Raw genomic sequence first — 26,513 nt, forward strand, 5'->3', positions numbered from 1 at the left:
TCCCTATCTCCAGTGCTAGCTCGATCCTCCGGTGGCTGGGCCCACCTCTAGCCACAGGGCCATAGAAGAGGAAGAGGGTCTGGCCCCACCATGCTCATCCCCGGCTACCAGTGCAGGGTTGTGCCCTATGGGCCAACCTCTGGGGCCAGGCCAGCGTCTCTGGTGCGGGGGCTCCCACCCTGCCCTCGGAAGCCGGCCCCGCAGTCGGAGTCACTCCCGGCTGGATCCTTCTGGGGTGTGTTCGCCGGCTCGCTCCCCGCTGAACTTGTCGAGACACCCGGGTCGCCCTTCCCTGCTCCCCTGCAGGTTCCACACGCCTCACGTGCTCCAAGACGGTTACCGCCTAACCCCCCCAGAGGCGTGTCGCTTACCCAAGCTATGCAGAGCTCTTGCTTGCCATCTGCCTTGTGCCTCAGCCCCATGGCTACCGAAGTCCCTCCGGGCTGGCCAAGTCCGTTGGGTGCTGACGTGTGGCTTTCACCCTCTCTGTGGAGTGCCCCTGTCCTGCTGGGCTGTGCCCTTAGCCTGGCCCATCTCTCTCAGGCGCTGCGGGTCAAAGATTTGGTTTGCAGTCCCCCGTGCGGTGCTGGAGGAGGCAGAAGAAGGTGGCTGTGCTGCGGGGACATCGTGCCAGGCTCCCTCAGCCCATCCCTTGGGGGCCAGGCGAGCGGCAGATCCTAGCTGGTGTGGTGTTAGTGTATGGCATGGATGGCAGCTGGCAGGGCCTGATCCAAGGCAGAGGATGGGGTGAACGGCCAGGCTGACGGGAGAGGGAGGAGTTGATAACAGCCCTCCCAGCCCGGGCATTGCTCCCCCTGCTCCACTCAGACGTGCCCCACTTCCTGTCCGCACACCAGGGGCACCAGATTCCTGGGGTCTGACCCCTTGTCGGTCTGCCTACCTGCAGCCCCTGCGCCAGTGGGTCCCCGCTGGTCCCTCTCCACCCCGGTCCCAGTCCAGATGGACGGGGCTCTCAGCCGGTCTGTGAGGGCTGCAGGGAGCAAGCTGGGACCGTGCCCATGGTGTGCACTGGGGGTCCAGGTGGCTTCAGAGGATGGAGTTTTGCTGGGTCCCTGCATCTGGGGACAGTGAGGAGATGGCTGAGGAGCCAGGCCATCCCAGCTCCCACCCCCTCCCCCCAGGGCGTGGCCAGCTGCCCCCCACACACTTCAGGGGACCAGCTCTTCCCCTGCCCTTTGTGATTTCCCAGGGATCTCTGGGGCCTGGCTGTGCTCAAGCCTGTGGGTTGGAGCCCCAGTGTGCTGTGTGCGGGGGGGCGGGGGGAGTTGGCATGCCCTCTGGGCTGCCCTTGGCAGGGCGAGGCTGCGGGGGGGTCACAGACATGGCAGCAAGCAGCCCCCGCTCCAAGCAGCCTACATCCTGCGTAGAAGAGGTTGGCGCAGGGTGGGAGGGGAAACTGAGGCACGGGGGGAGGGACTTGCCCAGGGTCGCCCAGCAGGTCAGCAGCAGGTGCCAGACACTGTTCCCTTGTGCCTGCTACATCCTTGCTGCACCATCAGCAGCTGGGGGGCAAGGCACGGGGAGGCCCAGGAGAGGTGGGGACTGCAGGGCGGGGACAAGGTGTGAGGAGGAGTGGGGATCAGAAGGGGTGGAGGTCCTGGGCGGCAGTTTGCAGTCTGTTCTCACTTTCCCCCGCCTGCCCCAGGGTGCTGCCCCTCTCCCTCTGCCTGGCCCCGTCCCGGCCGTCTGCTCCCCTCTATCAAGACATCAGGGCGCGGGTGCTAATTGCCCTGACTGGTGGCACAAAGGAGGGGCCGGGAGCAGCGCTGGGCCGGGGGCGTGTAACAGGATCAGCCATGCTATTTGACTTGGCATCTGGTGCTGGCTTTGGGGGTAGCCGCCTTGCACAGGGGTGGGGTGGAGGGCCAGGGGGGAGGGGGTTGGCAAATCCTGGCAGCAAAACCCCATTGCTACAGTTCCCACCCCACCCTTTCCCTAGTCCCTCCTGCAGCGGGTAGTGGTGGTGCCTGGCCGGCCCCGCAGGGGAGTCCTGGGCGCAGGGACCCAGGGATTTGGGACAGAGGTTTCTGGGTGGCTGGGGACCAGCCCTGTGTGCCGCCAGCCCCTGGGCCATGAGAGGGCACCCTCCTGCATTACTAGCCTGGGCATGGCCAGAGGGCAGGTGCCAGTGCAGGGGGCCCCCATCCATGCAGGGGCAGGTGTCTGCAGGGGAGTGGCCGGGTGCATGACTCTCTGGGCGTGTGCTCTTGTTTTGGCAGGGGGCGGCCGGACATCCAGTGGACGAACCTGGACCCCGTGCAGCTGCTGGAGGAGCTGGGCCAGTTCACCTCGCTGGAGGGCTTCCGGGAGCTGCTGGACAAGGCACAGGTGGGACAGGCCTACGTGGAGCGGCCCTGCCTCAACCCACGCGAGCCCGCGTGCCCCGCCAGCGCCCCCAACAGGCCGAGCCAGCAGGTGGGTGCCACCGGACACAGGGGAAGGGGGGTCACCCCCTCTTCCCTGTGTGTGTGTCTGTGTCTGTGTATCTGTGTCCCTGCCTCTGTGTGTGTGTGTATGTATCTGCCTGTGTCTGTGTGTGTGTGCGTGTGTTTGTGTCCGTGTCCCTGCCTGTGTGTGTGTGTATCTGCCTGTGTGTCTGTGTGTCCCTGCCTGTGTGTGTCTGTGTCCCCTGCCTGTCTGTGTGTGTGTGTCCCCGCCTCTTCCGTTTGTGTGTGTGTGTGTGTGTGTGTGTGTGTGTGTGTCTCAGTTCAGCTCGCAGGCTCTGCGGGGGGGACACTGCCAGGGTGAAATGCAGGGCCAGCCACTCCCTGGTGTCCCCCGTGGCCAGCCACAGAGGAGCCGGCCGTGTATTTCAGACAGGCCGTCCCTGTGGCCCTGGCCCCGGCTCCAACCCTGCCAGGGAATTGGGGAAGTCTCAAAGCTTCTCCTTGCTCCGTCTCCATCCCTTTCTCGATGCCGTGTCCCCTGGCCCTTTCTGGGGCTGCCAGGGCTGCATTGACCCCTTTGCAATGCGTCCAGTGACCCCTGAGACTGCCAGGCCGCAGGAACCAGAGAGCGAAGAGACACCCCCCTGCCTCCCCAAGGGTGGGGCCCTCTGCCGGCAGCTAGTGCTTTGGCAGGGTTATTTCTCTGCCGCCCGGCAGACAGTGCTGGGCCCCACATCCCTGGGCCCTGCGGGTCCACAGAGCCAGTGGCTTTGCTCCCCCGGCAGAGTAAAGTGCAGAATCCCCAAGGTCGGTTCCTAATTTAGCCGTGCCCGATGGCTCGAGGCAGCTGGAGAGCCGTGCCAGCCAGGCGGTCTCTCGGGTCTTGTAAACAGCCTGGACCCTGCCCCAGCTCCTGCCTGCCTGGTGCAGCTCCTGGCAGCTGGGAGGCCTCAGGCCGTGTCCTGCCAAGGTGACTCTGCTCCGGATTGACACCCGCGCAGCTGAGGGCACAGCTGGGCCCCTTGCACCTCCCCTCACAACGTTTTGGGCCTGGGAGGTGCACGGCCTGGCTCCCCCGGCTCCTGTGCCTGTGCTCACCCACCCCCTGCCCCCCCCAGGATCCTGACATCCCTGCCGAGCTGACGGGGGGCTGCCACGGCTTCTCCCGGAAATTCATGCACTGGCAAGAGGAGCTGATCCTGGGTGGCACCACGAAGGACCCCCAGGGCAGGCTGCTGAGGTAAGCATGGGCACGGGGGGTGGGGGAGGCCTGGGCCTCAGGCTCCCCCTGTGTGGGGCCATGGACGAGCCCCCACGGCGGCTGGGAGAGCGAAGGCGCTTTGAGTTCTCTCCTGCCTGGCCCGACCCTCTGCCCCCGAGCTACTTGGGATTCCCAGATTTCCTTCCTAGCAAGCAGGGCGTGCCCAGGCTGGGTCCGCTGGGACGGGCAAACCCCCGAGCCACGTGTGTCCTAGGCCAGCCCAGGGCTCTGCTGCGTTGTGGGGCTGCCCAGCTGCAGTGCTGTGGAGGGGACACTGGGGGTGGGGCCACCCGCCTGTCCAGCTGGGGCGCTTGGGGAGGGGGGACATGGGGCGGGACGCTCTGGGGGGGGACACGGGGCAGGGCCGGCCACTCAGCTGGGGCGCTCGGGGTGGGGCTGACTGTCCGACTGGAGCACTCGGGGGGGACACGGGGTGGGGCTGACCGCCCGGCTGGGGCTCTCGGGGTGGGGCTGACCACCTGGCTGGAGCAGTCGGGGGGGACACGGGGTGGGGCTGACCGCCCGGCTGGGGCACTCGGGGGAGGACACGGGGTGGGGCTGGCCGCCCGGCTGGGGCGCTCGGGGGAGGACACGGGGTGGGGCTGGCCCCCCGGCTGGGGCACTCGGGGGGGGCACGGGGTGGGGCTGGCCCCCCGGCTGGGGCACTCGGGGGGGGCACGGGGTGGGGCCGGCTGCCTCACTGGGGAGCTCAAGGGGGTACGCAGGGTGGGGCCGGCCGCCCAGCTGGGGCACTCGGGGGGGGACGCGGGGCGGACTGGAGAGCTGTGGGGGGACACTGGGGGCGGGGCCGGCTGCCCGACTGGCGTGCTCAGGGTGAGGGGAAGCGGGGTGGGGCTGGCCACTCAGCTGGGGCACTCGGGGGACGCAGGGCAGGGTGGGGCGCTGGGGGGGGACACGGGGCAGGCTGGGGCGCTTGGGAGGGACGCGGGGCAGGCTGGGGCGCTCCGGGGGGACGCGGGGCAGGCTGGGGCGCTTGGGAGGGACGCGGGGCAGGCTGTGGCGCTCCGGGGGGACGCGGGGCAGGCTGGGGCGCTTGGGAGGGACGTGGGGCGGGCTGGGGCGCTCCGGGGGGACGCGGGGCAGGCTGGGGCGCTCCGGGGGGACGCGGGGCAGGCTGGGGCGCTTGGGAGGGACGCGGGGCAGGCTGGGGCGCTCCGTTGGGCACTATGGGGCCCAAGCCTGGACCCATAGGTGTGTCCTGTCCCGGCAGCGCGGAGGCCCTGCAGAGCATGTTCCTGCTCATGAGCCCGCGGCAGCTCTATGAGCACTTCAGGGATGACTACGAGATCCAGGACATCGGCTGGAGTGAGGAGAAGGCGGCTGCCATCCTGGAGGCCTGGCAGAGGGAGTTTGTGGAGGTAGGAGGGGGGCCGATCCCCACCCTTTGAGGGGACGGGGGGGTGGCTGCTCATCAACAGTGCAGCATGGTGCGACTTGCGGGGTCTCTGTGTGCACACATCTGTGTGCATGTCTGTGTGTGCTGGGAAGGGTGTGAGCGTGCCGGGGTGTGTGAGCATGCTGGGGGTGTGAGTGTGCCAGGGGGGTGTGAGCATGCCAGGAGGGGTGTGAGTGTCAGAGCGGGGGTGAGCATGCCAGGAGGTGTAAGTGTGCCGGGGATCTGTGAGCATGCCAGGGGTGTGAGTGTGCCGGGGGTGTGTGAGCATGTGGGGGGGGGTGAGCAAGTGTGACGATGCGGTTCTGGCGGGACCCAACTGAGAGTGCCAATTCAGGACCAATTGCTCAAACAGGGCAGTCACAGCCCAAGGCTGGGGTTTTTCCACCTCTAAGGCAAACCAAACCAACCAGACAAAAAAGACTTTGGTTTCACCCCACTGGCTAACCACAAGTCACACAAGCAATTTCCTTAGACACTCCAGTCTCCCAGTATCACCACCAGTGCCACTCGCCCTGGGGATGAATGGTTATGAAAACCAACACCCCGATAAAAGAAAACGGTTCTCTCGATCCCAAAGGACCAAGCCCCAGACCCAGGTCAATATACACATCAGATCTTGCCCACAAATCACGCTGTTGCCAGTCTTTTAGAATCGAAAATCTAAAGGTTTATTCATAAAGGGAAAAAGGTAGAGATGAGAGCTAGAATTGGTTAAATGGAATCAATTACATACAGTAATGGCAAAGTTCTTAGTTCAGGCTTGTAGCAGTGATGGAGTAAACTGCAGGTTTAAATCAAGTCTCTGGAGAACATCCCCCGCTGGGATGGGTCATCAGTCCCTTGTGTAGAGCTTCAGTTTGTAGCAAAGTCCCTCCAGAGGTAGGAAGCAGGACTGAAGACAAGATGGAGATGAGGCATCAGCCTTATATAGGCTTTTCCAGGTGTAAGAACACTTCTTTGTTCTTATTGTGGAAAATTACAGCAACATGGAGTCTGGAGTCACATGGGCAAGTCCCTGCACACCCTGCTGAGTTACAAGGCGCATCTGCCTCCTCTCCATGGGTCAATTGTGTAGCTGATGGTCCTTAATGGGCCATCAAGCAGGCTAGGCAGAGCTAACACCACCTTGTCTGGGGTGTCACCCAGAAGCAGAGCACAAATACAAAATACAGACAGTATAGAGCCAATACTTATAATTTCAACTACAAAATGACACATACATACAGACAACATAATCATAACCAGTAACCCATAACCTTGTCTTAGACACCTTATATGACCCCCTTTACATAAGATTTGGTGCCACTACAGGACCTTGGTTGCAACCATGTTCTATATGGTCCCAGTTTATATCAATAACATCACAGCATGCCAGGGGGGTGTGAGCACGCCATGAGGGGTGTGAGTGTGCCGAGGGGGATGAGCATGCTGGCAGTGGCGTGGCGGAGGGCACAGGCTGCCCGCTGGGAGTGGCGTGGTGGGGGCAGACTGGCTGCTGGGAGGTGTGTGGTGGGGGGCGGCAGGGCTGCCCATTGGGAGGGGCGTAGAAGGGGGTCAGGTGCCTGCTAGGAGGGACGTGGTGAGGGCAGACTGGCTGTTGGGAGGTGTGTGGCGTAGCAGGGGTGGGCTGCCCACTGCGAAGGCGGAGGGTGGTGGGAGGGCTGTCCCCTGGGAGGGGTGTGGCATGGCCGGGGAGCTGCCCTCACGCTGCTCTCCAGCCGTGTCTCTGAGGCCCCATCTCTCCCCAGCTGGCGCAGGAGTCCCTCCCGCAGAACAGCTCCCAGCGTGTCCACGCCTTCTCCACCACCACGCTCAGCGATATCATGAAATCCTTCTCGGATGTGAGCGCCATCCGCGTGGCCGGGGGCTACCTTCTGATGGTAGGTACTCTCCCTCCCCACCCACGCGCGCTAACCCCGCCCGCCTGCGCTAACCCTGCCCCTGCTCTACTCTGCTCTGCTTCCAGCTGGCGTACGCCTGTGTGACCATGCTGCGCTGGGACTGCTCCAAGTCTCAGGGGGCTGTGGGCTTGGCCGGTGTCCTGCTGGTGGCCCTCTCCGTGGCATCAGGACTCGGGCTCTGCTCGCTGCTGGGAATCTCCTTCAATGCAGCCACCACCCAGGTACCGCACGCCAGGGCCAGGCAGGGCCATGGGGAGAACCTGCCTGCCTCTCGGGCCTTGCTCACCCTCCTGCATGGGGGCTGGAGCTGGCACCTCTGGGAGAGGCTTCACAGCCTTATGGGAGACCTGTGGGAATAACATGAGCTCTCTGCCCTCTCCGTCAGGGCTGGCCCTGATGCCCTAGTGCGGCACTAGGGGGCGCTGTGCTGTGGAGCAGGGCATGGGGCTCAGGAGGGGCACTCTGCCCTCGCCATCAATACCACGGTGCAGCACTAGGGGGCACTGTGCTGCAGGGAGTGGGGTGGGGGGTTAGTAGGGGGCACACTCCCCCTTGCCATTAGGGCTGGTCCCAATACCGCGGTGCGGCACTAGGGGGCGCTGTGCTGCAGGGAGTGGGGTGGGGGGTCAGTAGGGGGCGCTCTCCCCAGCATCTGAGCTTGGTGCGGGGCGCTAGCTGCCCTTACGGGGAGGCAGACCGGGGGGGCTGTGCCCCAGCCTGTGTCGGTTGCTCCTGGGGATCCCTTGCCCTGTTCCCATGGGATCCTGGGTTCTCCGGGTGGAGCTGGGGTGGGTGCTTCTCCCCCAGAGGTGGGCGCATTCAGGTGCAGGGAGAGGCAGCGCTGGGGTGGTGGCAGCTGGACCGGCTGCAGACGCTCAGCATGGAGGCTGGTTTCTGTCCCCAAAGGTGCTGCCGTTCCTGGCCCTGGGCATCGGGGTGGACGATATGTTCCTCCTGGCTCACGCCTTCACCGAGACCAGCCAGCACATCCCCTTCAAGGTGAGGCCACCCTGGCCTGGGTGACCTGCCTTGGGGGGCGAGGGCGGGCGCGTGGCACTGGGTGACATGCCGTAGGGGGCGGGGGCAGGCGCGTGGTGCTGGGTGACCTGCCTTGGGGATGGGGAAGGGGCACTTGATGACCTGCCTTAGGGGGCGAGGGCGGGCACGTGGCAACCTGCTGTGGGGGGCGGGGGTGGGCGCGTGGCACTGGGTGACCTGCCTTGGGGGGCGGGGGTGGGTGCGTGGTGCTGGGTGACCTGCCGTGGGGGCGGGGACGGGCACGGGGCACTGGGGGACCTGCCTTGGGGGATGGGGGTGGGCGTGGGGCACTTGGTGATCTGTTCTGTTTGTTTGCCCCCCCAGGAGCGGACGGGTGAGTGCCTGAGACGCACAGGCACCAGCGTGGCTCTCACCTCGATCAGCAACATGATCGCCTTCCTCATGGCAGCCCTGGTGCCCATCCCTGCCCTGCGCGCCTTCTCCCTGCAGGTACGGGCCCCACCCTCGCCCTGCGTCCCCTCTCCCTGCGGGTACGGCCCCCCACTCCACCCCACCCTCGTCCTGCGTCCCTTCTTCCTGTGGGTACGGGCCCCCAACCCACCCCACCCTCGCCCTGCGTCCCCTCTCCCTGCGGGTACGGCCCCCCAACCCACCCCACCCTCGCCCTGTGCCCCTTCTCCCTGCAGGTACGGGCCCCATCCTCGCCCTGCGTCCCCTCTCCCTGCGGGTATGGCCCCCCACTCCACCCCACCCTCGTCCTGCGTCCCTTCTTCCTGCGGGTACGGGCCCCCAACCCACCCCACCCTCGCCCTGCGTCCCTTCTTCCTGCGGGTACGGGCCTCGCCCTGTGCCCCTTCTCCCTGCGGGTACGGGCCCCACCCTCGCCCTGCGTCCCCTCTCCCTGCGGGTACGGCCCCCCACCCCACCCCACCCTCGTCCTGCATCCCTTCTTCCTGCGGGTACGGGCCCCACCCTCGCCCTGCACCCCTTCTCCCTGCGGATATGGCCCCCCAATACCCACCCTACCCCACCCTCGCCCTGCGCCCCTTCTCCCTGCGGGTATGTCCCCCCAACACCCACCCTACCCCCCCTCACCCTGCACCCCTTCTCCCTGCTAGTACAGCCCCCCAACACCCACCCCACCCCACCCTCGCCCTGTGGCCCTTCTCCCTGCGGGTACGGGCCTCGCCCTGTGCCCCTTCTCCCTGCGGGTACGGGCCCCACCCTCACCCTGCGTCCCCTCTCCCTGCGGGTACGGCCCCCCAACACCCACCCCACCCCACCCTCGCCCTGTGCCCCTTCTCCCTGTGGGTACGGGCCCCACCCTCGCCCTGCGCCCCTTCTCCCTGCGGATATGGCCCCCCAACACCCACCCTACCCCACCCTTGCCCTGTGCCCCTTCTCCCTGCAGGTATGGCCCCCCAACACCCACCCTACCCCCCCTCACCCTGCGCCCCTTCTCCCTGCGGGTATGGCCCCCCAACACCCACCCTACCCCCCCTCACCCTGCGCCCCTTCTCCCTGCGGGTATGGCCCCCCAACACCCACCCTACCCCCCCTCACCCTGCGCCCCTTCTCCCTGCGGGTACGGCCCCCCACCCCCCACCTCACCCCACCCTCGCCCTGTGCCCCTTCTCCCTGCGGGTACGGGCCCCACCCTTGCCCTGCGCCCCTTCTCCCTGCGGATATGCCCCCCCAACACCCACCCTACCCCCCTCACCCTGCGCCCCTTCTCCCTGCTGGCACAGCCCCCCAACACCCACCCCACCCCACCCTCGCCCTGCGGCCCTTCTCCCTGCGGGTACAGCCCCCCAACACTCACCCCATCCCACCCTCACCCTGCGCCCCTTCTCCGTATGGGTACGGGCCCCACCCTTGCCCTATGCCCCTTCTCCCTGCGGGTACAGCCCCTAACACCCACCACACCCCACCCTCGCCCTGCGCCCCTTCTCCCTGCAGGTGGCATGGCCCCACACGTTAGACACACATGGAGACCCAGGCCCCATTACTGACTGAGGTGTGACATGGTCCCACACGTGTCAGACACACACGGAGACCCAGGCCCCGTTACTGACCGAGGTGTGACATGGACCCACACATGTGTCAGACACACATGGAGACCCAGGCCCTGTTACTGACCGAGGTGTGACATGGACCCACACATGTGTCAGACACAAATGGAGACCCAGGCCCTGTTACTGACCGAGGTGTGACATGGGCCCACACATGTGTCAGACACACATGGAGACCCAGGCTCCATTACTGGCCTAGCTGTGACATGGCCTCACACGCGTGTCGGACACACAGACCCTGGCTCCCCAGCAGGGTAGTGAGCAGGGCTTAACCCTTGGAGCCCCGTGGCCTGAGCTCTGCGCCCCGTGTCCCCGCAGGCTGCCGTGGTGGTGGTGTTTAACTTCGTCATGGTGCTGCTGATCTTCCCGGCCATCCTCAGCCTGGACCTGCACCGACGCCAGGACCAGCGGCTCGACGTCCTGTGCTGCTTCTACAGGTGCCGTCTCCCGCTGCCAGGAGGGCTGGGGGTGCCCAGGGCAGAGCCAGGCCCGTGAGGTGCTCCGGGTGGGGGGCTGGGGGTGCCTAGGGCAGAGCCAGGCCCGTGTGGTGCTCCGGGTGGGGGGCTGGGGGTGCCCAGGGCAGAGCCAGGCCCGTGTGGTGCTCCGGGCAGAGGGCTGGGGGTGCCCAGGGCAGAGCCAGGCCCGTGTGGTGATCCAGGCAGGGGGCTGGGGGTGCCCAGGGCAGAGCCATGCCCGTGTGGTGCTCCGGGTGGGGGGCTGGGGGTGCCCAGGGCAGAGCCAGGCCCGTGTGGTGCTCCGGGAGGGCTGGGGGTGCCCAAGGCAGAGCCAGGCCCGTGTGGTGCTCCAGGTGGGGGGCTGGGGGCGCCCAGGGCAGAGCCAGGCCCGTGTGGTGCTCCGGGTGGGGGGCTGGGGGCCCCCAGGGCAGAGCCAGGCTCGTGTGGTGCTGCGGGCAGGGGGCTGGGGGTGCCCAGGGCAGAGCCAGGCCCATGTGGTGCTCCGGGCAGGGGGCTGGGGGTGCCCATGGCAGAGCCAGGCCCGTGCGGTGCTCCAGGAGGGGAGCTGGGGGTCCCCAGGGCAGAGCCAGGCCCGTGCGGTGCTCCAGGAGGGGGGCTGGGAGTCCCCAGGGCAAAGCCAGGTCTGTGTGGTGCTCCGGGCACTGGACTGGGGGTGCCCAGGGCAGAGCCAGGCTGTGCATTGTGCTGGGAGGGAGGCTGGGGGTGCCCAGAGCAGAGCCAGGTCTGTGCGGTGCTCCGGGAGGGACGGCGATGGGCGGCAGAGCCCACATGCCAGGCACGGCTGGGCTTGAGCGTGCGCCCGCAGGCAGCCCCTGTGCAGATCATCCTGCCAGGCCAGGATCAGGCCCCAGCTGGCAGGGCTAAGCAATGGCTCTGGGGAGTGCTTGGGGCCTCGCCCCCTGGCTTGACCGCAGCTGGGCGCCTCTCCTGGGGCAGCCAGTGGGGGTCGCTCCAGGGAGAAATCCCACTCCCCGCTAAGCAGGGGCGGTGCTGTGCCCCAGCAGTGGGTGCAGCGACCACCAGGGCAGCCGTGCGTGGGCAGAGGTGCACCGGACCCATCGCAGCTCTTTGAACGTCCCCTGGCTCCTCCTCCCCCAGCCCGTGCTCCTCCCGTGTCATCCAGATCCAGCCGCAGGAGTATGCCGATGCCAACGAGACCCACGCCTCTCACCCCTCGCCCTACGGGCACCCGGCCGTGGCCACCAGCACCCAGATCACCACCACGGTGCAGGCCTTCGCCCGCTGCGACCCTTCAGGTCGGCACGTTGTCACCATCCTGCCGCCTACCGCCCAGGTCTGCACTGCGCCACTGGCTCCCGCCAACCCGCTGGGCTCCCAGCTCTTCGCCCCAGCCAGCTCCACCCGTGACCTGCTGGCCCAGCTGGACGGGGCCAAGGGGGGCCGGGAGTGCGTGCCACTGCCCCTGTGCCGCTGGAATCTGGCCAACTTCGCCAGGGAGAAGTACGCCCCCCTCCTGCTGCAGACTCAGACCAAGGTAGGGGGGCTGGGCCTGCCGCCCCCGGCTCATGTGGGCCCCTCATCTCCCTCAGCACTCAGGGGTGCAAGGTGGGGTGCTGGGGCGGACCCTGGCAGTCCTGGGGCTAACTCCCCGGCTGTGCAGGGGAATGCTTGGGGGCTCCCTGGCACTCTGGGGGAAGCTGGGTGCCCACTGTGGGCCTGTGCTGCAGGGCAGGGTCTGGTGCCAGGGCAGGGGGCTGTGCTGGGCACCCCCTAACGGACTCCCCGTCCCCAGGGTATCGTGGTGCTGCTGTTCCTGGCGCTGCTGGGCCTCAGCCTGTATGGCAGCACACTGGTGCACGACGGGCTGTACCTGACGGACATCGTGCCACGGGGCACCAAGGAGCACGCCTTCATCGCCACCCAGTCCAAGTACTTCTCCTTCTACCACGTCTTCATCGCCACCAAGGGCGGCTTCCACTACCCCAGCTCCCAGGAGGCGCTGTACGGCCTGCACCGGGCCCTGGGTGCCCTGCAGCACGTGGTGCGTGACCATGCCCGCCAGCCGCCCAAGATGTGGCTGCACTACTTCCAGGACTGGCTGCGAGGTGAGGCCCCCGTTGGCCCCGCTGGCCTCCCTGCCTTGTGTGCCCCTGCCGGCCCCCGCCTGCCCTGGCCTCCTCCTGCCTTGTGTGTCCCTGCCGGCTTCCACCTGCCCTGTGTGTCCCTGCCAGCCTCCACCTGCCCTGGCCTCCTCCTGCCCTGTGTGCCCCTGCCAGCCTCCAGCTGCTCTGGCCTCCTCCTGCCTTGTGTGCCCCTGCCAGCCCCCGCCTGCCCTGGCCTCCACCTGCCCTGTGTTCCCCTGCCGGCCTCCAGCTGCCCTGGCCTCCTCCTGCCTTGTGTGCCCCTGCCGGCCTCCAGCTGCCCTGGCCTCCTCCTGCCTTGTGTGCCCCTGCCGGCCTCCAGCTGCCCTGGCCTCCTCCTGCCTTGTGTGCCTCTGCCAGCCTCCAGCTGCCCTGGTCTCCCTGCCTTGTGTGCCCCTGCTGGCCTCCAGGTGCCCTGGCCTCCTCCTGCCCTGTGTGCCCCTGCCGGCCTCCAACTGCCCTGGCCTCCTCCTGCCTTGTGTGCCCCTGCCAGCCCCCGCCTGCCTTGTGTGCCCCTGCCGGCTTCCACCTGCCTTGTGTGCCCCTGCCAGCCCCCGCCTGCCCTGACCTCCTCCTGCCTTGTGTGCCCCTGCCGGCTTCCACCTGCCCTGTGTGTCCCTGCCGGCCTCCACCTGCCCTGGCCTCCTCCTGCTCTGTGTGCCCCTGCCAGATTCCACCTGCCCTGTGTGCCCCTGCCAGCCTCCAGCTGCCCTGGTCTCCCTGCCTTGTGTGCCCCTGCTGGCCTCCTCCTGCCCTGTGTGTCCCTGCCGGCCTCCACCTGCCCTGGCCTCCTCCTGCCTTGTGTGCCCCTGCCAGATTCCACCTGCCCTGTGTGCCCCTGCCAGCCTCCAGCTGCCCTGGTCTCCCTGCCTTGTGTGCCCCTGCTGGCCTCCTCCTGCCCTGTGTGCCCCTGCCGGCCTCCAACTGCCCTGGCCTCCTCCTGCCTTGTGTGCCCCTGCCAGCCCCCGCCTGCCTTGTGTGCCCCTGCCGGCTTCCACCTGCCTTGTGTGCCCCTGCCAGCCCCCGCCTGCCCTGACCTCCTCCTGCCTTGTCTGCCCCTGCCGGCTTCCACCTGCCCTGTGTGTCCCTGCCGGCCTCCACCTGCCCTGGCCTCCTCCTGCTCTGTGTGCCCCTGCCAGATTCCACCTGCCCTGTGTGCCCCTGCCAGCCTCCAGCTGCCCTGGCCTCCTCCTGCCTTGTGTGCCCCTGCCAGCTTCCCCCTGCCTTGTGTGCCCCTGCTGGCCCCTGCCTGCCCCCGCCTGCCCTGTGTGCCCCTGCTGGCTTCCACCTGCCCTGTGTGCCCCTGCCAGCTTCAACCTGCCTTGTGTGCCCCTGCCAGCTTCCCCCTGCCTTGTGTGCCCCTGCTGGCCCCTGCCTGCCCCCGCCTGCCCTGTGTGCCCTGCCAGCCCCCGCCTGCCCTGTCTGCCCCTGCCGGCTTCCACCTGCCTTCTGTGCCCCTGCCAGCCTCCAGCTGCCCCCACCTGCCCTGTGTGCCCCTGCCAGCCTCCAGCTGCCCCCACCTGCCCTGTGTGCCCTGCCAGCCCCCGCTTGCCCTGTCTGCCCCTGCCGGCCTCCGCCTGCCCCCGCCTGCCCTGTCTGCCCCTGCCGGCTTCCACCTGCCTTGTGTGCACCTGCCAGCCTCCAGCTGCCCTGGCCTCCTCCTGCCCTGTGTGCCCCTGCCGGCTTCCACCTGCCCCCGCCTGCCCTGTCTGCCCCTGCCGGCTTCCACCTGCCTTGTGTGCCCCTGCCAGCTTCCACCTGCCCTGTGTGCCCCTGCCAGCTTCCACCTGCCCCCACCTGCCCTGTGTGCCCCTGGCAGCCCCCGCCTGCCCCCACCTGCCCTGTGTGCCCCTGCCGGCCTTCTCCTGTCCCCACCTGCCCTGTGTGCCCTGCCAGCCCCCGCCTGCCCTGTCTGCCCCTGCCGGCTTCCACCTGCCCCCGCCTGCCCTGTCTGCCCCTGCCGGCTTCCACCTGCCTTGTGTGCCCCTGCCAGCTTCCACCTGCCCTGTGTGCCCCTGCCAGCTTCCACCTGCCCCCGCCTGCCCTGTCTGCCCCTGCCGGCTTCCACCTGCCTTGTGTGCCCCTGCCAGCTTCCACCTGCCCTGTGTGCCCCTGCCAGCTTCCACCTGCCCCCACCTGCCCTGTGTGCCCCTGGCAGCCCCCGCCTGCCCCCACCTGCCCTGTGTGCCCCTGCCGGCCTTCTCCTGTCCCCACCTGCCCTGTGTGCCCTGCCAGCCCCCGCTTGCCCTGTCTGCCCCTGCCGGCTTCCACCTGCCCCCGCCTGCCCTGTCTGCCCCTGCCGGCTTCCACCTGCCTTGTGTGCCCCTGCCGGCTTCCACCTGCCTTGTGTGCCCCTGCCAGCTTCCACCTGCCCTGTGTGCCCCTGCCAGCTTCCACCTGCCCCCGCCTGCCCTGTCTGCCCCTGCCGGCTTCCACCTGCCTTGTGTGCCCCTGCCAGCTTCCACCTGCCCTGTGTGCCCCTGCCAGCTTCCACCTGCCCCCACCTGCCCTGTGTGCCCCTGGCAGCCCCCGCCTGCCCCCACCTGCCCTGTGTGCCCCTGCCGGCCTTCTCCTGTCCCCACCTGCCCTGTGTGCCCTGCCAGCCCCCGCTTGCCCTGTCTGCCCCTGCCGGCTTCCACCTGCCCCCGCCTTCCCTGTCTGCCCCTGCCGGCTTCCACCTGCCCTGTGTGCCCCTGCCGGCCCCCGCCTGCCCCACTGGCCCCCACCTGCCCTGTGTGCCCCTGCCGGCTTCCACCTGCCCCCACCCGCCCTGTGTGCCCCTGCCGGCTTCCACCTGCCCCCACCTGCCCTGTGTGCCCCTGCCGGCCCCTGCCTGCCCCCCACCTGCCCTGTGTGCCCCTGCCGGCCTTCACCTGTCCCCACCTGCCCTGTGTGCCCCTGCCAGCCTTCACCTGCCCCCACCTGCCCTGTGTGCCCCTGCCAGCCTTCACCTGCCCTACCTGCCCTGTGTGCCCCTGCCGGCCCCCGCCTGCCCTGTGTGCCCCTGCCAGCCTTCACCTGCCCCCACCTGCCCTGTGTGCCCCTGCCGGCTTCCACCTACCCCCACCTGCCCTGTGTGCCCCTGCCGGCCCCCGCCTGCCCCCACCTGCCCTGTGTGCCCCTGCCAGCCTTCACCTGCCCCCACCTGCCCTGTGTGCCCCTGCTGGCCCCTGCCTGCCCCCACCTGCCCTGTGTGCCCCTGCCGGCTTCCACCTGCCCTGTGTGCCCCTGCCGGCTTCCACCTGCCCCCACCTGCCCTGTGTGCCCCTGCCGGCCTTCACCTGCCCCCACCTGCCCTGTGTGCCCCTGCCGGCCCCCGCCTGCCCCGCTGGCCTCCACCTGCCTTGTGTGCCCCTGCCAGTTTTCACCTGCCCCCACCTGCCCTGTGTGCCCTTCCAGCCCCCGCCTGCTCTGTGTGCCCCTGCCGGCCTCCGCCTGCCCTGCTGGCCTCCACGTGCCCTGTGTGCCCCTGCCAGCCTCTGCCTGCTCTGTCTGTCCCTGCCAGCCTCCACCTGCCTTGTGTGCCCCTGCCGGCCTCCGCCTGCCCCCACCTGCCCTGGAGTCCTGCTGCCAGCCTACAGGTTTGGCCGGCGTGGTTTGGATAACCTGCCCCCGCATCTCTAAATCTGGGGGGAACAGCCACAGTACCTGCACGTGGGCTGTCACGCACCCACTCCTGGGCTCTCACACCCAGGAGTTCTGTGCCACGCGGCCATGGCCTGGGCTCTCACACACCAGAGTTCTGTGCCACGCACCCACCCCTGGGCTCTCACACCCAGGAGTTCTGTGCCATGCACCCACCCCTGGGCTCTCACACCCAGGAGTTCTGTGCCACGCGGGCACCCCTGGGCTCTCACACCCAGGAGTTCTGTGCCACGCGGCCATGGCCTGGGCTCTCACACACCAGAGTTCTGTGCCACGCACCCACCCCTGGGCTCTCACACCCAGGAGTTCTGTGCCACGCGGCCATGGCCTGGGCTCTCACACACCAGAGTTCTGTGCCATGCACCCACCCCTGGGCTCTCACACCAGAGTTCTGTGCCACGCGGCCACGCCTGGGGCCCACATACGCACAGTGCTTCTCTTGCACACGGACCCAGCCCCTCCTGTGCCCGCTCTGCCCTTCAGTGCCCTGCTGCAGCCATGGCTCTGGGCTGGGAGCAGCACTCAGGTTACTGAGCAGTATCAGGGGGTGGGCATGGAGGTGCCCATGGGCCGGCTCAGCCAGGCAGGACGGGCAGCCCCTGCTCATCCAGTGTCGCTGTCCTGCGGCTGGGAAGGGCCGTGCAGTGTGGGGTGGTCTCCGCCTGTCCCCGTAACCCCTGCGCTCTGTCCCCAGGCCTGCAGGCCGCCTTTGACAAGGAGTGGCAGGCCGGGCGCATCACCCATGACAGCTACCGGAACGGCTCCGAGGACGGCGCGCTGGCCTACAAGCTGCTCATCCAGACGGGCGACAAGAAGGAGCCGTTCAACTACAACCAGGTGAGCCAACCCCATGCCCAGCCCTGCCCGAGAACCTGGCCCGGCCCTGAACTCATCTCTGAGCCGGCCTGGCCCTCCGGCCCCCGCAGCTCACCCCGTGCCCTGCCTAACAGCCTGGCCCGGCCCTGAACTCGTCTCTGAGCCTCCCTGGCCCTCCGGCCCCCGCAACTCACCCCATGCCCAGCCCGAGAGCCTGGCCTGGTCCTGAACTCGCCTGTCAGCCGGCCTGGCCCTTTGGCCCCCACAGCTCACCCCGTGCCCAGCCCGAGAGCCTGGCCCGGCCCTGAACTCGCCTGTCAGCCGGCCTGGCTCTCCGGCCCCTGCAGCTCACCCCGTGCCCTGCCCGAAAGCCTGGCCTGGCCCTGAACTCGCCTGTCAGCCGGCCTGGCCCTCCGGCCCCACAGTTCACCCGTGCCCATCTGCTCCCCGCAGCTCACCACACGCCGCCTGGTCGACGAGAACGGCATCATCCCCCCAGAGACCTTCTACATCTGCCTGACTGTGTGGGTGAGCAATGACCCGCTGGGCGTCGCCGCCTCCCATGCCAACTTCTACCCCCCGCCACCCGAGTGGATCCACGACAAGTACGATGCCACTGGCGAGAACCTGCGAAGTGAGTGTGGTCGTGGGCATGCTTGGGCACATGCGGGCACATGCAGGCTGGGCACATGCCAGCGCACCACGCAGCGTCCTGCCAGACACCCCACACACGCCACATGCGGTCCTGCCGGGCACCGCCCCATGCACCAGCTTGCCATGCAGTGTCCGGCCGGGCACCCCCATGTGCCACACAGGGTCCTGCCACCATGTGCCAGCGCACCACACAGGGTCCAGCTGGACACACCAGCTGGCACCCTCGTTGTACTGAGCTCCCCGCTCTCGTGTTGCCCTTCCATCTGAGCTGGCCCGGGCGCTGGTGTGGGAGGAGGAAGAGGGCAGTGTCAGGGGGACAGGGGCCGTGGCATCCCCCCGCCTGACCCTCGCTGCCCCCTCTCCCCAGTCCCTGCAGCCCAGCCCCTGGAGTTCGCCCAGTTCCCCTTCTACCTGAGCGGCCTGCGCCAGACTGCGGACTTCGTGGAAGCCATCGAGAGCGTGCGGGCCGTGTGCGAGGAGGCGGCCCGGGAGCGTGGCGTGGCCAGCTACCCCAGCGGATACCCCTTCCTCTTCTGGGAGCAGTACATCGGCCTGCGCCACTGGTTCCTGCTGGCAGTCAGCATTGTGCTGGCCTGCACCTTCCTGGTGTGCGCCGTGCTGCTGCTCAACCCCTGGACCGCTGGCATCATCGTGAGTGCGCCCGGGGCTGGGATGGGCCTGGGACACCACGGGGTGGGGTTCAGACACTCGAGACCTCGCCTGGGGCGCCTTGTTCACGGACGGGCCGCTTGGAGCGCCCGATGGCCCCCGGCCTGGATCACCCTCCAGCGCCTCCCGAGCGTCTCCAGGGGCGGACCGGGAGCTCCCAGACGCAGCCCGGAGCTGGGCACAGGGAGCCAGTGCCTTTCCCTGGCCTGGCCTGGCTTGCACCCCCCGGCACCGGCGCTCACCCAGCCTGGGGGTCCCTGGCATAGCTCCCCTGCCCCTGGCTGGGCTGGGGGCTTTCAGGCCCTGACCCTGCAGTCGGCTCTGCTGCCCAGAACGCTGTTCCCACCCTGACCCTTGGGCTCCAGGCAAGCGGATCTGATTGCCTCCCCCCCTGCCCCCCCGCCATTGGCACGTCCTTCCAAGGCAGCTGGGCAAAGCATCTGTATTTGGTATCGTTCATGGCAATTGGGCACCCGTCACCCTGGCATCTGGGCCCTTGTCTGGGACAGAGTGGATGGCTGCCATGGGGCAGAACAGTAGGGCAGAGGGACGTGGGGCAGTGCAGTGGGGCAGACAGGAGGGTGCAGAGTGATGCAGCAGGCACTGGGGCAGATGCTGTGGGGCAGGGCAGTGGGATGGATTCCGTGGGGCGGATGCATTGGGGCAGGGCCATGGGGCGGATCAGGGCCTTGGGGCAGATGCTGTGGGCCAGGGCAGTGGGATGGATGCCATGGGGCAGAGCCTTGGGGCAGATGCTGTGGGCCAGGGCAGTGGGATGGATGCCATGAGGCAGAGCCGTGGGGCGGATGCATTGGACCAGGGCAGTGGGATGGATGCCATGGGGCAGAGCCGTGGGGCGGATGCATTGGGCCAGGGCAGTGGGATGGATGCCGTGGGGCGGATGCATTGGGGCAGGGCCGTGGGGCAGGGCAGTGGGATGGATGTCATGGGGCAGGGCCGTGGGGCGGATGCATTGGGGCAGGTCCGTAGGGCGGTCCCTGCTCTCTGGCTGACTCTCCCCCGTGCCCGGCAGGTGGCCGTGCTGGCCATGATGACGGTCGAGCTCTTTGGGATCATGGGGCTGATGGGCATCAAGCTGAGCGCCATCCCGGCCGTGATCCTCATCGCCTCGGTGGGCATCGGCGTCGAGTTCACCGTCCACGTGGCCCTGGTGAGTCGGGTGGGGGCGCCTGGGCCAGCAGCGCCAGGACCCCTGGGGGGACCACCCCCAGCGCAGCCCCACAAAGATGGGGAGAAGCCCATTTGGGCCAGGGCAGCACCTGTTCTGGCAGCGCCCCCCACTGAGCACCGTCTCCCTGCGCCCCCCAGCCTGGGGGTGTCCAGCCAACCCAGCCCCCCCCAGCCTAGCTGGGAAGCCCTGGGGCACTGGCAGGCTCCACTCGCAAGTGCTCAGCCATGAGACGCCCTCAGGGCCCGATAGCGAAAGGGGCACAAACCCCCATCCCCCACAGAGCCCAGCTGCCCCCCAGGCCAGCACCAGCCACCTCTAGAGCCCAGCTGGCTGGAGACCCTCCGTCCCTGGGGGTGCGGAGAGGGGGAGGGGCAGTGTCAGTCTGTCCAGCCGGCCCCGGGGGAGGGGTGGAGGCAGGGACAGTTCATCCGTCCGGCCCTGGGGGGGAGGGCAGTGTCAGTCTCTACTGCCAGCCCCAGGGGGAGGGGCAGGGTCAGTCTGTCCATCTGGCCCTGGGGAGGAGGGAAAGGGTCAGTCAGTCTGGCTGGCCCCAGGGGGAGGGGCAGTGTCAGTCTGGCTGGCCTCAGGGGGAGGGGCAGTGGCTGTCTGTCTATCTGACCGCAGGGGGGAGGGGCAGTGTCAGTCAGTCCATCTGGCCCCAGGGGGGAGGGGCAGTGTCAGTCTGTCTGGCCAGCCCAGGAGGAGGGGCAGGGTCAGTCTGTCTGTCTGGCCCTGGTGGGGAGGGAAAGGGTCAGTCAGTCCGTCTGACCCCAGGGGGGAGGGGCAGTGTCAGTCCGGCCGGCCCCAGGGGGAGGGGCAGTGTCAGTCTGTCTGGCCGGCCCAGGAGGAGGGGCAGGGTCAGTCTGTCTGTCTGGCCCTGGTGGGGAGGGAAAGGGTCAGTCAGTCCGTCTGACCCCAGGGGGGAGGGGCAGTGTCAGTCTGTCTGGCCAGCCCAGGAGGAGGGGCAGGGTCAGTCTGTCTGTCTGGCCCTGGTGGGGAGGGAAAGGGTCAGTCAGTCCGTCTGACCCCAGGGGGAGGGGCAGTGTCAGTCCGGCCGGCCCCAGGGGGAGAGGCAGTGTCAGTCTGTCTGGCCAGCCCGGTGGGAGGGGCAGTGTCAGTCTGTCCGGCCGGCCCGGGGGGAGGGACAGTGTCAGTCTGGCTGGCCCCAGGGGGAGGGGCAGTGTCAGTCTGTCCATCTGGCCCCGGGGGGGAGGGAAAGGGTCACTCTGTCCGTCTGGACCTGGGGGGTCACAGTGTCAGTCCCTCTGGCTGGCCCCAGGGGGAGGGGCAGGGTCAGTCTGTCCGGCCGGCCTGGGGGGAGGGACAGTGTCAATCCGGCCAGCCCAGGGGGAGAGGCAGGGTCAGTCTGTCCAGCCGGCCCGGGGGAGGGGCAGGGTCAGTCTGTCTGGCCGGCCCAGGGGGAGGGACAGTGTCAGTCCCTATGACTGGCCCCAGGCGGAGGGGCAGGGTCAGTCTGTCCGGCTGGCCCAGGGAGAGGGACAGTGTCAGTCCCTATGGCCGGCCCCAGGCGGAGGGGCAGGGTCAGTCTGTCCGGCTGGCCCAGGGAGAGGGACAGTGTCAGTCCGGCTGGCCCCAGGGGGAGGGGCAGGGTCAGTCTGTCCAGCCGGCCTGGGGAGAGGGACAGTGTGAATCCGGCCGGCCCGGGGGGAGGGGCACGGTCAGTATGTCTGGCCGGCCCGGGGGGAGGGGCACGGTCAGTATGTCTGGCCCCAGGGGGAGGGGCAGGGTCGGTCTGTCCGGCCGGTCCGGGGGGAGGGGCAGGGTCAGTCTGTCCGTCTGGCCCCAGCGGAGAGGGAAAGGGTCACTCTGTCCTTCCGGACCCGGGGGGTCGCAGTGTCAGTCCCTCTGGCCGGCCCCAGGCGGAGGGGCAGGGTCAGTCTGGCTGGCCCCGGGGGGAGGGGCAGGGTCAGTCCGTCTCTCTGCCCACGCCGGCCCAAAGCTGAGCCGTGTCCTGCCTCCAGGGGTTCCTGACGGCCATGGGCAGCCGGCCGCTGCGCTCGGCCCTGGCCCTGGAGCACACGCTGGCGCCCGTGCTGGACGGGGCGCTCTCCACGCTGCTGGGCCTACTCATGCTGGCCGGCTCCGAGTTCGACTTCATCCTGAGGTACCAGCGCGGGGGAGGGGAGAGTGCCTCTTTAGCTCAGCCCTGTGTGTACAGACGGGGCCTGGGGGTGCATGCAGCTGAGACCAGGGGTGCAGATGTGCCCAGAGTGCCGGGGGGAGGATGTGTGGGGTGTGTGAGCATGCAGTGGTGCACAGGTGTGGGGGGGCATGGGTGAGTGTGCAGGCATGGGGCAGTTGTGTGCAAGCATGCAGGGATGCCCGGGAGTGGGGGTGTGTGAGTGTACAGAGGTATCCCGGGGTGTGTCTGTGCATGGGTGTGAGCGTGCAGGGGTTCCTGGGGGTGTGGGTGCATGCGGTTGTGCCCGGGGGTGAGGGTGTATGGGTGTGTGTGTAAGCGTGCAGGGGTGTATGGGTGTGTGTGAGCGTGCAGGGGTTCCTGGGAGTGTGGGTGCATGCAGGTGTGCCCGGGGGGATTTATGGGTGTGCGTAAGCGTGCAGGGGTGCATGAGGGCAGCGGTGTTGGGAGGCTGAGCAGAGAGGCCGCGCTAGGGCAGCAGGGCCGGGTGGGGTCATGGGATGTGGGGTGCAATGCCCCGCTGTGTGCGTGCTGTGCGCCCCCCAGGCCCATTTGCCTCTGCGTTGTTCAGGCTCTACCTGTGAGGGCTGAGGGGGTGGGCCCTGTTTGCAAAGCATGCTGGGATGCCCCATGCCCATGGCGCGGCCGGGCTCCTCTCACTCCGTCTCCTCTGCCAGGTATTTCTTTGCCGTGCTCACCGTCTTGACTGTCTTGGGCCTCCTGAACGGCCTGGTGCTGCTGCCTGTCCTGCTGTCAGTCATCGGGCCCCCGGCTGAGGTGAGAGCCCCCAGAGCCTCTCTGTAATGGGGCCTGGCAGGGAGTGGAGACTAGTGCCTGAAGAGGTGCATGGCCACCAGGTGCCTCTGCCTTGCTGGGTGCCGGGGTCAGATGGGGGAGGAGGAATCAGGGGTCTGTGCCTCACACTGGCAGCGCCCACACCCACAGGCTCTACCCACAAGCCCATGGGAGCGAGATGTTTCTTGGAGAATGATCAGTGCTGAAGTTAAAACCACCACCATTAGGTTTCAGAGTTAACGCTTGATTGAGCTGGACCGGGGGCACCTGTCCCAAGCCTGCCTCTGCAGGCCTGGAGCCCATTGAGAAAGTCCAGCCCTGGCCCTGATAGTGCCCCCAGCCCAGTTCTCTGTACCCTCTGGGCATCCCGTTGCCTTCCTGTCTCACCCTGTGCCCTCCTCCCCCCAGGTCATCCCAGCTGATAATGGCAGCCGCCTGCCGTCACCAGAGCCCATCCCCCCACCCATCAGCCATCACGGCTTCTACATGCGGCCGCCCCCGGCCTGGCCCGGTGCCTTCGCGGACTCCTTGGACTCGGAGTACTACTTGGAGAGCACTGCGGGCTCGGGGCTGACCCACCCCCAGCCCTACGACCCCGGCACCTACATCCTGCCACCCGCCCCGGCCCGGGTCCTGGTGCAGGCCAGCAAGAATCCCAGCTTCCCCACCATCACGGTGAGTGCGGGTGTGGTGCCCCTCCTGCTCAGCTCCTGCCAGACAGCACCAGCCCCACCCACCCGCGGAGCCCCTGCCAGGCTCTGGAAGGGAGCGTTTGGGAAGGGATGGCACCCAGGGGTTGGCTGCACTGTCTGTGGGGCCAGGGAGGGGAGGGGGAGGGAGCTGTTGTCCTCATGCCTCCCGGGTGGGGCCTCCGGCTGCCCCCTGTTAGCAGCCCCCTGCCCCCCCCCCCCCGCTTTCTTGCTGGACTCACCAGAGTCTCTGCCCTGCACAGGTGGTGAAAACCTACCAGGAGAACCAGGAGCCGACGGGGAAGAAAGAGCCACCGAGCACCAGCCAGCCCCAGTCCCTGCCTGCCAGCGATTCCCTCCCATCGGCCGGCCCAGATCTCAGGGACTTGCCCCAGCACAGACTGCCCCGGCCCGGCCCCCCCGGCGCCAGGACTGCCCCGCACCGAGCCCCCCGGCCCCTGCGGACTGCCCTCTCCACCTACAGCGGCAGCTACACCACGGTGACAGCCATGGCCTCTGTGACGCTGGCCCTGCACCCACCCCTGCCGGGCTCTCTGCAGGGTTACACCCATGACAGCTACGAGGACAGCGAGTCGGACTGCCCGGAGCCCAGCCCGCCTGCCTGCTGCACCCCCGGCTCGACTGCACCCAAGACCCTCGCGCTCCACCACCCGGGACGGACAGATGGCTCCGCGAGGCCCTAGGTGAGCCTGCCAGGGGCTCCTTCGCCCCACCCCTGCCAGGCTGTGCCGGTGCCCGGCTGCCCCGGGGGCTATCTTGCGGCCAGCACTGCCTTTGGGGTACACTCCCTGTGCCTGGCAGGCCCTGGTGCCACGGGGCAATTTGATGCCAAAGCAGCAGCTGTGTATGCACCGCTCGTGCCCACAAACAGTGACACGCACAAGGTGCACACCTGCCCACAGGCACAGATGGTGCACACTTGCACACACACAGATGCTGCACGTCCACATAGTCCCATGGGGCTCGCACACTCATGTCTGCAGACAGGGACACGTGCAGGATGCATGCATGCCACCACACACAAATGGTGTGCACACACACACAGTGCACTTCCGCACATACACCTCTGCCTCGATATAACGCTGTCCTCGGGAGCCAAAAACTCTTACTGCATTATAGGGGAAACCGCGTTCTAGCGAACTTGCTTTGATCCGCTGGAGTGCGCAGCCCCGCGCCCCCGGAGCACTGCTTTACCGCGTTATAGCCAAATTGGTGTTATATCGGGATAGAAGTGTACCTAGTGGGCTTGCACGCTCGTGCCCGCAGACAGGGACACGTGCAGGGTGCACACGTGGGCCATGGAGCATGTCGACTCCATGCGTGCTTGTGGCGTGTGGGAGGCCCCTGCGAACAGACGCCTTGGAGAAGCCAGCAGAGCTGATAGTCCAGCCGGTGGGCACGAGGGATCCGGCTAACCCAGCTGCCTTGTGTGTCCGCACAGGTTGCCCCGGGAAGCGCCGTGGTTCCTAGCTGACGCCTGCCATGCGTCCGGATCCAGCGCCCATGTCCAGGGAGCGGGCAGAGCAGAGAAGAGACGCGGCGAGCACTGGCACCCTTGCATGGATACCAGCTGAACGCTGAGCTGGAGCGAGCTGTTGGACTTGTGACCTGCGCCAGGCGCTGCCAGCACGGCAGTGCCCATGGGCGGGGGCAGGAGCAGGGCTGCCGCCATCCCTGCATTGTGCTGCTATTCCCCAATGATTAATGATTATTATTTTATTTTTATTGCTCTGTGCTGGGCTGGAGACCTCGCCTGGCAGCGCCCCCTGACCCCACAGCAGGAGACGGCTGGGCTGGCGGGGGCTGCTGCCCTGGGGAGGGGGGCACAGCTGGGCCTTTTGGTGAATCGCTGCATCGAGGTTTCTATGCAAGGTGCGTGTGGCTGGGCGAACCCCCCAGGGGCTGCCGTGACGCCCCCAGCCTGGCCCGGGGTCTCGGTTTGTATCCCCCCCTCACCCTCGCCCTCCCAGACCAGGTGTCTTTTCTGCCCCCTAGGAACTGCAGCACTAACGCCAGCCCCTTACCACTTTGGGGGCAGCTGCGGGCTGGAGGACCAGCCTGGGGAGCCTTGGCAAAGGAGCTAGAATCCACCCCCCGTGCCCCTCAGCCATTCCCTCTCCCCATTGACCCCAGCTGTCCCCCACTCCGCTGTTCCCTTGTCCTGGGGCTCTGCACTCCGCACTGGCATATGAGGGGTGGGGGGCTCAGCGGATCCTTGGGCATGAGCTGGGGCTGTGCCTTGCTACCCCGCCCCCAGCACTGAGTTGTGGGGCTCCCCGGGAGACCGGGATGGGGAGCAGCTGTGTCTGGGGATGGGCCCAGCAACCCCCCTGCAGGGGGTTGAGATGCCAGCCCCAGTGGGGAGATCTGACCCCTCCCCAGCCTGGGACAGGGGGCTGAGCTCTGGCCCAGGGGGTGCCCTGGATTCACGCGAGGGGCTGGAACAGGGGCCGTGTGCCCCCACCTGGGGAGACAGGAATGATCTCGACCCTAGTCACTGAAAAGGGAAAGTCGTGCTTGAGGGAAAGGTCATTTTCTCACTTGAACACCTAAATCCTGACACCAGCAGGGCCCAGATCCAGCAAGGCCTAGCGGCTAGAGCACAGGCCTGGGCCTCAGGACACCTGGCTTTTCCTCCCCACTCCGTGGGAAAAGCCCCTCCTCCCTTCCTGCCTCAGTTTCCCCAGGGGGACAATGCTACCCACCCTCCTTTGTAAACGGCTGTGAGACCAAACTGTGAGGGCTCCTCCCGTGTGTTTGATGGCCAGGGGTGGGTGGGGTCCTGGCAGGAAGGGGGTCAGGGAAACAAGGAGATCTGGGGCAAATTGGAGGAGGATGTGCCCCCCTCATCCAAGGCCTAGGTACCGCCTATGTCTCTCTTGCACCCTTTATGGGGTGCCTTGGCCTTGATGCTGCCCAACAGAAATTGATGGGCGGGGGAGGGGTGTACTCCAAATAGCCCCCCCCACCCTCATGCGATTGCACAACTCCCCTGCGTGACCGCACACCCACCTGTGCAGTTGCAGCCAGATCAGGGAGCCTTTGAAAAACAGGAACCTACCCTGCCCGCTAGGCTGAGCTCCCCCACCCCCTGCGGCCGGGCCCCGATCCTGCAGCTGGGGCCACTCGCCGGAGGCATGCCGGGACCAGTTGGGCTCCTGGGGGGTTGGTGTGGAATTGCTGGCACCTGTCTCTCTGTTCCCTGGCACTTTAACCCCCCCCAGCCCCAGGGCCC

The 26,513-nt window shown here is 67.7% G+C and overlaps 1 protein-coding gene across 1 annotated transcript in view; it reads left to right on the top strand.

Moving 5' to 3' along the window:
- PTCH2 (patched 2) overlaps nucleotides 1-26,118 on the top strand; it is a 54,406-nt gene extending 28,288 nt beyond the window's left edge. The window contains exons 5-23 of the mRNA XM_050961113.1: nucleotides 2,241-2,436; nucleotides 3,527-3,648; nucleotides 4,901-5,048; nucleotides 6,835-6,966; nucleotides 7,053-7,208; nucleotides 7,894-7,986; nucleotides 8,350-8,475; nucleotides 10,377-10,495; nucleotides 11,633-12,029; nucleotides 12,288-12,600; nucleotides 16,976-17,118; nucleotides 17,551-17,731; nucleotides 18,119-18,402; nucleotides 19,454-19,591; nucleotides 21,595-21,737; nucleotides 22,451-22,550; nucleotides 22,977-23,243; nucleotides 23,521-23,961; nucleotides 24,720-26,118. Of these exons, the coding sequence (XP_050817070.1) occupies nucleotides 2,241-2,436; nucleotides 3,527-3,648; nucleotides 4,901-5,048; nucleotides 6,835-6,966; nucleotides 7,053-7,208; nucleotides 7,894-7,986; nucleotides 8,350-8,475; nucleotides 10,377-10,495; nucleotides 11,633-12,029; nucleotides 12,288-12,600; nucleotides 16,976-17,118; nucleotides 17,551-17,731; nucleotides 18,119-18,402; nucleotides 19,454-19,591; nucleotides 21,595-21,737; nucleotides 22,451-22,550; nucleotides 22,977-23,243; nucleotides 23,521-23,961 (3,499 nt within the window). The 3' untranslated portion in view covers nucleotides 24,720-26,118. The remainder of the gene's footprint in view (nucleotides 1-2,240; nucleotides 2,437-3,526; nucleotides 3,649-4,900; nucleotides 5,049-6,834; nucleotides 6,967-7,052; nucleotides 7,209-7,893; nucleotides 7,987-8,349; nucleotides 8,476-10,376; nucleotides 10,496-11,632; nucleotides 12,030-12,287; nucleotides 12,601-16,975; nucleotides 17,119-17,550; nucleotides 17,732-18,118; nucleotides 18,403-19,453; nucleotides 19,592-21,594; nucleotides 21,738-22,450; nucleotides 22,551-22,976; nucleotides 23,244-23,520; nucleotides 23,962-24,719) is intronic.
- Nucleotides 26,119-26,513: the final 395 nt, after the last annotated feature.

Source organism: Gopherus flavomarginatus, chromosome 7, assembly GCF_025201925.1.
Source record: "Gopherus flavomarginatus isolate rGopFla2 chromosome 7, rGopFla2.mat.asm, whole genome shotgun sequence".
NCBI classification, from domain to species: domain Eukaryota; kingdom Metazoa; phylum Chordata; order Testudines; family Testudinidae; genus Gopherus; species Gopherus flavomarginatus.